This window comes from Pinus tabuliformis, chromosome 1_2 (genome assembly GCF_031772625.1).
Source record: "Pinus tabuliformis cultivar Carrire ecotype Pingquan chromosome 1_2, CPIR1, whole genome shotgun sequence".
NCBI classification, from domain to species: Eukaryota; Viridiplantae; Streptophyta; class Pinopsida; order Pinales; family Pinaceae; genus Pinus; species Pinus tabuliformis.
In genome coordinates this window covers 414,426,786-414,436,611 of record NC_142298.1, presented here as the reverse complement: position 1 = coordinate 414,436,611, position 9,826 = coordinate 414,426,786, and the positions used below count along the sequence as shown (strand labels likewise).

The following is a 9,826-nucleotide window of genomic DNA, read 5'->3' as shown; positions in this document are numbered from 1 at the left end:
CTCTCTCTTGCCATGTGCTCCTTCTCCATTTGCGCAGTCCCTCCAAGTGTCTATGTGGGCCCCCTTATCTACGTTGTTTTTTGGCACCCTTGGCTCCCCTTTTAAGTTACAATGTTGTGCTACTAAGGAGTTACTTTACTCAAAAAGCGAGTTATGTCCCCCTTTCCTCACCTTTTTATTTATAAATAACTATAGAAGGCAAAATTGAGCAAAATCGAATATTCCAGTTAGCCATGGCTAATTAGGAATATTACAACAACTCACTCACCTAGAAGCTTCCCAATAGTGTTGACACTACATTATTTAAAGAATCAAAGATACATAGATTTAAATGAATTCAATCAGTTAGTGAGATAAAATAAACCCCTAGGAGATAGGATCGAACTCCTAAATACAAACACAATCACAACAACCTAACAAATGCTTGCTCCATTATTTTCAAATCTCCCCCTTAACGGAGAAAGGAGTTGTTTCCACACCTAGTATCTCCCTAAACAAATCAAGATTCATCTTCCCGAGATGCTTAGTGAAAATATTAGCATCATTTTCACAAGTATTACAATATTCAAGAAAAAAATCTTTGGACTGTATCTTCTCTCTAACAAAATGAAGCTAAGCGTAAACATGCTTTGCTCTTGCATGATAAACTACATTATTTGGCAACTTGATCAACCTCTGGTTGTCACATTTAATCATTGTAGCATTTTTTTGTTCTTCTGCAACATCTTGAAGAACTCTTTTCAACCAAACAACTTCACAAGTTGTTTCACACAAAGCTTTATACTCTTCCTTAGTAGATGCCAAAGATACAGTAGGTTGCTTCTTTATACTCCATGAAACAATCCCGGATCCAATACTAAAAGCATAACCTGTATTAGATTTATCATCTGGATTACCGACCCAATTTGAATCTGAGTACCCTATCAGCTCAACATGAAATGAATCAGTATACTTAATACCAAAATCAATTGTTCCTCTAGCATACATGAGTACATATTTCACTACATTCCAATGGCTTTCTAGTGGTCTCGCCATAAAATGACTTAATACATTAACATAGTATGTTATGTCAGGTATGGTGGTAGTAAGGTAATTCAAGCTTCACACCAACTATCTATACATTGTACCATCTACGTACTTTGAGCCATCATCGATATGAAGTTTCACATTATGTTGCATCAGAATAAAAATAACTTTACATTGATTCATTTTAAACTTCTTAAGAAATTGTCTGACATACTTACCTTGAGGAACAAAAATATAACCAACTTCTCTCCAAAATTAAAGACCTAGACAATAATGTATCTCTCCAAGATATTTCATCTCAAATACTTGCGACATCTACACCTTAATTTCATTGATTAGTTGACCATAATTCCCTGTCACACAATTAAATCATCAACCTACAAGGAAACCAATACAACATGCCCCTTTGAATCAAATTTGGTATACATATTTGGATCACTTTGGCTCCTCATAAAACCTTGTTGAAGAAAGAAGGAATCTATCTTCTCATACCATGACCTAGGTGTCTACTTCAGCCCATACAAATTTTTCTTTAATCTACAAACTAGATGTTCCTGCCCCTTTTTCACAAACCCTTTAGGTTGTGTCAAATACACCTCCTCCTTTAAATCAACATTTAGAAAATAAGATCTTACATCTAATTGGTGAAGATTCCAATGGTACTTTGTAGCTAATGCAATTAACATTCTATTGGTGTTTAGTTTAGCTATAGGTGCAAATATTTTTGCATAGTCAATGCCCTCCTTTTGTGAGTACCCTTTTTCCACCAATCTATCCTTGTATTTATCTATACTACCATTTTCTTTAAATTTGGGTTTGTACAACTATTTACATCCTATGGGATATTTATCTTTATGTGATTTAGTCAATTCCCAGGTTTTGATTTTAATTGTGAATTCATATTCTACCTTCACTTCTTTTCTCCACTCTTCATATTCATTAACTTCGTTAAAACTCATGTGTTCTATGATATTCAAAACATTACTTATCATGGCATAATTCTTATACATTTTAAGTATGTGAATCTATTGTGTAGATTTCCTTAGAAATCCACTATCTTCATCTTTGTTCACTTAACATCCTTCTCTATCTCTAGGTGAGGTTCGACTGTTGGTGGTTTCCATATCACTCAATTCTTCCTCAGGCTTTTGCTTCTTCTTTATTTTCTTCAAATTCAGGAAGTATGTGCCACCTTTCATAGTTGTTGTCCCTTTTTCCTTTGTTTGCTTGCTCATGGAAAATTACATCTCTACTTGCAAATACTTTGTGACTATAGGGATCAAACATTTTATAAGTTTTAAATTCTAAACAATATCTTACAAAAATACATTTGATGGCTTTATCATCAAGATTCTTTCTTTTCTCCTTCATAATATGTGCAGGATTTACACCCAAATACCCTCAAATGATGAATTGTTTGTTTAAAACCATACGAGTCTACGAATGGGGTCTTGAGATCAAGATGCCTTGTTGGAATTTTATTCTTTAAATAAGCAATAGTACTATTGGCCTCAACCGAAAAAGAATTTTAAATATTCTTTCAATTAAACATACTTTGAGACATTCCATCAACGTTTTATTTTTCCTTTCTGCAACATTGTTCTGCTGTGGAGTGTAGGGTGTTGTAAAGTGTTGCACTATTCCATGATCCTTGTAGTACTTGATGAAGTTCCCCATGATGTACTCTCCCCGTTAAACTTCACAAAGGATTTTTATGAACTTCCTTGTTTTCTTCTCTACCATATTTTTGAATTCTTTGAAATACTAAAAAATATCACTCTTTCTCCTAAGAAAGTAAACCCAAGTATATTGATCCAAGGGATTAGTTTAGTGCTAAAAATTCAAAGTGTTCAAAAATAATTAAAACATGTACCAGTGCAAAGATCTCGAGGATCTGAATCCAACGCAACTTATTTCACTCAAAACCAATATTGTATGCTTTTGATATCATGTTCTGATCGAATTCTCAAACATGCAAAAATTTACAGAATTGACAGGGTGACTGTACATTTTGGGCCAGTGGCAGACTGCCACATGGGCACTCTTGATTGGTCCAAAATTTTTGAGTTTCATTGGCTCATAAATATTTAAATGTTTATGGTTCGATTTTTTTATTAATATTTTGGGCCACTGACTATGTTTGGAGGACCAATGGTGAGAGGCCACATGGGCCAATTGGAGGCTGCCATCTGGCCTCCAAGGTTTGGTGTAAAGTTTTGTGTGAAAGGCCAAGCTACCAACTAGAATCGAACCCACGACTAAGCAACAAACACCACATGCCTCCACCAACGTGCTACACAATATGTTTCTTAATAACATAAGGTTCGGGTTTTCATTTAAAATGAATCAGTTTCACGTTAGAGTTTGGGGTTGGGGCTAAGCCCCAACCCTAGTCACCGCGCCCTCGAAACCAAGGGGCAAGACCAAGGGCCAGGGTTTAGCCCCGACCCTGTGGTCAGAACCCTCCACTCAATGCAATGGAGCAGAATCGTCAATAGAGCAATGTTAAAGTCTAGCCCTTGGAGGGCAGCCTGGGGCACATGGCCCACAATATGACCGAGAGTGCAAAGTAGAAGGGGGGCCATCCCCTAGGCGCCTATAACAAGGTCGAGGCCCAGGCCCTATGGCCTGTCACATGACCTTACACCAAACAATTGGAGTGTGTAGTCATCAATGCTGATTTGAAGAACCAGGCCCGAGTTTTAGGCACATGATATGACCAAGCACCAGCTGTTGGTGGCCCTACCGGTCAGTGTGCGTGGTTAGCCCCAGCTCCTCGACATGTGGCCCCGATGCAACCTCTATTTTCGGAACCGGGGTTTGATGGACATTTTGACTGTCCAATAATTTTTCCTGTCGGGTTGGATTGTAGGCCAGGTTTGCATGCTAGTTCTAGGTTTTGGTTGCTCAAGCCAGGTTTGGGTCAAATTGTAGGATGGTTAACTAAGAAATCTAGGAGAAACTTATAATAGGCTTAACTTTCTCAATTTTTGGCCAAATGAGGTGCATAAAGAACCCAGATGGGGGTTTTTGACAATTCTAGATCCATTGGATACTTTTGTTTTTCATTCTGAACTAAGAACTACAAATTCATGTAAACACATATTTTTGAGGGTAATGAAAGAGGCCCTGCATTACAAGCTGGAGTAGGAGATGTAGCACATGAGAGGTGTCAACTCCTTTATCATGTTTTTTGTTATGTGTTTTTGATATGGTATTTTTTTCTCTGTTTTGGCTGTTAAAAATCACTTGTTTATGTGTTTAGTAACTTGATCCATTACCCAAAACACGTATAAAATTTCACTTGCAATTTGTATATCACCTTCACGTTTCAATTACAGATCATTTTGGTATTAGAGCATTAGGTTATTTTGAATGTTTGATTTTGTTTGCAAGTGTTTTTTTATGCATACAAGGTTGAAGCTTAAAACAGGAGAAGAAGAACTTATGGAACCAAGATCTCAAATTATTTCAAGGAGAACAAACACACCTCAAGCTTCGATAGTCATTCCAGATGAAGAAGGTCTTGAAGAGATGTCTGAAGATGAGAGAAATTTCAGAAGATATTTCTTTGAGATGTCTGAGATGGTTAAGGTTCTTTATGAAGAGAGGAATTGAAGGTTGTATGGAGAGAGCTCAAAACCTCCAAAAGGAGATGGAGGAAAAGGAGACAAACATAGAAAATGGAATGTAGAGAATCGTGACAAACCACCACCTTCACCTCCATCAACCTCATCCTCATCTCCATCCTCATCTTCTTCTACTTCTTCTACCCTTTGAAAAACACCTCCAAATTCTCCAAAAGCATATGGTAAAACTCCTTTATTAAATCTTGATATTAAGTTTGAATTTCCTCTGTATGATGGAGTTGTGGATGCTGAGAAATTGGATAATTGGGTTGATTAGATTCAAGTGTATTGTAGGATACAAAGACTGAAGGATTATGAGACCAAAATTCAACTTGCTTCTCTTAGATTGGAAGGTGTAGCACTTATTTGGTGGGAAGCCAAAACTCAAGATGACATGAAGAAACATGGTAAGGTTCTATCCTCTTGGAATGATGTTGTTGTTGCAATAAGAAGGAAATTGTATCCATTAACATATATGCAAAAGGATGTCATGGATTGGCCAAACTTTAGGCAAGTTAAGGAGAAAATGTGCAAAGATATACTCAAGAATTTAGGAAAAGAGTTTTGACTTTGGGTATAGATTTGTCCTCTCAAGATACTTTTCTCAAATACATTTGAGGATTGCATAGTTACTTGAGACACACCATTTTGATGTTTAACCCTACAAAACTAGATGAACTTTGTGTACAGGCAACTCATTTAGAGGCAAGAAGGAAAAATGTTTTTGAAGAAACTAGTGAGAAGTCATTCAATTCTGGAGAAAAAGGAAATGGGAAGTTTAAAGGAAAAGATAAGAGGAATTATTCAGTCAAGAAAGAAGGAGAAAATATCACATGTAAACATTGTTCTAAAGAAGGACATTTTGAATACCATTGTTGGAAACTTCATCCTTGAATGAGAACCAAATTTTTTAATAACAAGGATAAGGAAAATATTTTTGGAACTACACAACAAGATTTAGGATCCGATTTCGTAGATGAAACAAAGATCATAGCCATGGGATTGAAAGCTAAGGAATTAATTTCATGTACTAGTTCTTCTAGCAAACCCATTGAAACTCAAAATGAAAGAGAAAGAATAGAGTTGTTTCATATTAGAATCATCACAAAACATAATAAGGTAAATACTTTGTTTGATAGTGGTTCACAAGAATACCTCATTTCAGAAGACATTGTCAAGAAACTAAATTTGGAAACCATTCCTCATCCTAAACCTTATCCTTTGGGTTGGGTATGTGATAATTCCAAGTTGCAAGTGACAAGAAAATGCATACTTGTTATAAAAAAATTTGGGCACTGCAACCACAATCATAAATGTCCATAAACCAAGGGCTCCTAAGTCCCTAAAAGTGTTGTCCTGACCCCTAAAAGAACAAGGTCAGCTGATTGCATCATCTCCCGGAAGTTCTCCATGAAAAACTACTCAGAACTGGTCAAAACTGGACCATCTCACCTGCTCCATGGTCAAAGTGTGCTGCATCCCACCTAAATTCACATGGGAGGTGCAATGCATACTGAAAAGCCCTTCTATGGGGTGCGATGGGCAAGAGTGGACAAATGGAAGGGTCAATTTGCGAGGTGGAAGATCATGGAATCTTCCAAAAACTTCTGTTGTGATACTTGCCTCTTTGCATTCGCCCAGGGATGAGTAAGAGATCATCAATCTCCAAGTGGAATCAAGAACTATGAGAGAGAGGACACTAATCAAATCTCAAAAGCTGACTCACCCCCGTTGCAAACATCTATATATGGATCCCTCATCCCATAGATCCAGAGGCTGGAATTTTGTATCTTGTAAGGAAGTTCTGCTGGTTTCTTGGTGTAACATCATAGTGTTGGGTGACCTAAGCTTTTCATGAGGTGAAGAAGGGCTTTCTTGCTGAGAGGATGACACTGGGTCAGAACAATTGGTTGTAATCCTCTTTGCTATTCTTGATTATTAATAAAGCTATTCAAGTTTTCCTCCACATTCTTGTATGATTTATGATATATGTATTTGTGTGGTCAATATATATCTGGTCCTATATTGTTTATGATAGTAGATCTCTATTCTTGGATAGTGTTATGCTGCTTTGATTCTACAGGTGCTATTTGAAGCTGGGTAGACAAGGAAGCGAGTGGCAAAGATCTACCAGAAGGGAGAGGAATCAAGCAAGGAACCAAGTGCAAGATAGAGGTTGGTCTCCTTTGTTCCCCTCTTATCTACTTCTTATAAAGGAAAACAAAAGTGGTTTTAGTTTGTTTGTTTCTAAGGTAGCTACTAGCCTTAGTGGGACTAGCAACTCTGCATAGACACTAGATTTCCCGATAACAAAATGGCAACTCCGCTGGGGAGTGAATAGATTGTTTGTTTGTCTATATTTGTTTGCTTTATAAACTTATAGATGGAGCCTGAAGTTAAGCCAACTAGCCTTCGAACTGCATTTGCTATGCAAGTGCAAAGTAGATCAATGTTGCTTCAGTCTATCTTTGGGTTTTGTTTATGAACTGAACAATCGATTTACAAGATCTCTAATTGCCCTTGTGGTGGCTCTAGTAACCTCTTTAGATCTACCCCTATGATTTATTTACTGATTACCACTTGCTCGGCCTAAATCCCTGAACTATGCTACAAACTGTGATCAAGAACTGGATCAAAAGTCTCGCACTGTACCATTGCACCCTCTCTTCAAGGATATTAGTATGCATTGCAGTTCCCATGCGCTGTAGGTGGGATGCATACTGGAATCCCTGTGTAACAGGTGCGCTGATCAGAAAGGGCTAATTTTGCCTTCAGACTTTGGTTTTTTCACTCTTTTCAGCTCTATTTAGGAGTTTTGCTGTCTATAGTCAGTATACCTCTATTGGAAACCCCCTTCCTTGCCATTATTCTGCCTCCATTGTGCGAAGAACTGTAAATGTTTTTATGTATTGTGAGCCATTTTCAGTTCTCTTTTACAAAGAAGTAGTGTAATTGAACTGTCGTTTCTTGATCTGGAAGTGTCACAAGTGTCGTTTTCAGTCATAAAAGAGAATCCTATTGTTCTTGATAGTCGATTACACTATTACTCTTATATTTGATTTGAATTAATAGTTTTTCAAGTGTCGAAAGAAAGTTTTCAATTCCAAATAACAAAGTGTCGTCATTGTCTTCATTTTGTCTTGAAAAGAAAATTGTTAGTAATGTCGCTTTGAAAAATAATTTAGATTTGCACTTAGCTTTCTTTTTATCATTCACACATTAAGAAGGATGAAAACAAATACATGCATGTGCATTTGCATTTATACTATTTGTTGGTTTGATTTAGGACAGTGCATATAGCGTGTGCTCTCTGCTTTATGTTGAAAGAATATCGTCTCTCTTTCCTTAGTAGCTAAGATTTTCATTGCAAAAAGAAGATTAAATGATTGTTTATCATCTTAGATTGCATTTTAGGAATTGTATATCTACATCATGCGGTGAACCTGAAAGGAAAATTTCTTAAGCAAGATCAACTTTAAAATAAATTTAATGAATCTAAAAATGCTTTGGAACCTTACGCACAACATTTAGAAGTCTAGGCTAGAGACGTATTCCGGCGTCGTAAAGCCTGGTAACTATTGTTTCATTGCTGGTTGGGTGATTCCTCCACTTTGAGATGATAAGTGTCAGTACGGACTTGTGCTCCCACGTACCATCAAGTATATATTGGGAGACCACAATAGGCTTTATCCTTTATCCATAGGAAACTGTGTCTGCCGCCCTATCGATCGTAATGCACTGAACACAGCATTCGGGAAGATTGACTGTCGTACCGTAAAAATTATTCTACAGTTTTGCGATTGGTTTGGTAATCCCTCTATCTAGATTTCCAGAGTAGTGTATTTCATTCCTTTTCAGACTCCTTAAAGGAAAAGGTCCATCTGAGCACTTGTCACTTCAAGCTCATTAAAAATTGAAGGCGACTAGAGTCATCTTTTGTTTTTTCTCGACTCCTAAAAATTGAAAAAACAAGTTGTGTCAAAGCATCTAAAATTTATTTTAATCGGAATAAACATCACCTTTCCTACGTTGGTCTTAGGTTGAGAAAAATGGAGTCCACCAACCAAGGATTTCCCCTTGGAGGAAATCCTAGTCCTTTCTCCTCTTGGGGAGATGTTGGTGCACCGCATATGGCCACATTGTCGCTTCCAGGATTGATAATCGGCTTGCCCGTATGGCTCTTCTCGACCTCTATCATTCAGAACACCGTGATTCCTGAACAATCAAGTCAGTAATTAAACGATACCAGAGTTACCCCCCAAACTTCTACTTCGTCCATTTCTCACTCTCCTCCTTCCTCTTCACTTGATGAAGCTGGTAAAGCCAAAAATCAAGTAACCGAGAAGAAGAAGGAGAAGAAGAAGAAAGAGAAGAAGAAGAAGAAGCCAAAGGCAAAAAGAGGCACTAGGCATTGTCTAGCGAAAATCCACACACTACACCGTCCAGGCCTAAATCGCCATGTGCCATTTGCAAAGGAGACCACTATCATCGAGATTGTCCTTGCATCCCTCGGATCTTAAGGGACTGGTCTCCTCGTTTGCACAATCTGGTGTCATCAACCTCTGACGATCATGTTGAGAATACACCGTCAACTAGTGAAAGTGAAGTCCCTGGACAAAAAGGAAAATGTAAATTTCCTTTTAAATTGTGTGAAGGTGATCACGCTGTCCACCATTGTCCCTTCTTAGACGAGCCTAAAAGAGTTTTGGACGACTATCCAGTTTCACCGTTACAGCTTCCTCCTGGATATAAGAAACTCTTGCCGAGTCCGTCACTAGTTGAAAATCCGGCTGACATGCCATTGTGGTCAGCTGAAGCGTCTATCATTGAAGATGAACCCTTTGAATCCACACCAGACGAAATTCAAAAGTTTGAGGCGGAAATTGACCCAGTCTTGCCTTTAGAAGGTCCATCTTCAGATGATACAGTCACCGAAGAGAACAAGAACGAAACCGTTCAAATTCTCTTCATAAGCACCGACTCCAATGAATATGGGGGCAATCTACCCATTCCTTTACCGCAGGAAGGAAGTTCGTCAGAGTCATATCTGACCGTCTATTCGGTCCCACCTCCAAGCAACCTAGTTGTCTCCTTCGATTGGAATCTACTAGGCAGACCCCGCTTACCGGCTAGTGTACCATTTCGAATCATTGCTCAAATATATAGAATGG

General features: G+C 37.9%; 1 protein-coding gene across 1 annotated transcript; it reads right to left on the bottom strand.

The window, feature by feature from the left end:
* Nucleotides 1-612: 612 nt before the first annotated feature.
* On the bottom strand, nucleotides 613-987 carry LOC149206108 (secreted RxLR effector protein 161-like). Its single transcript, XM_089397598.1, has one exon. The coding sequence runs from the start codon at nucleotides 985-987 to the stop codon at nucleotides 613-615; it is 375 nt and encodes a 124-aa protein (XP_089253724.1).
* Nucleotides 988-9,826: the final 8,839 nt, after the last annotated feature.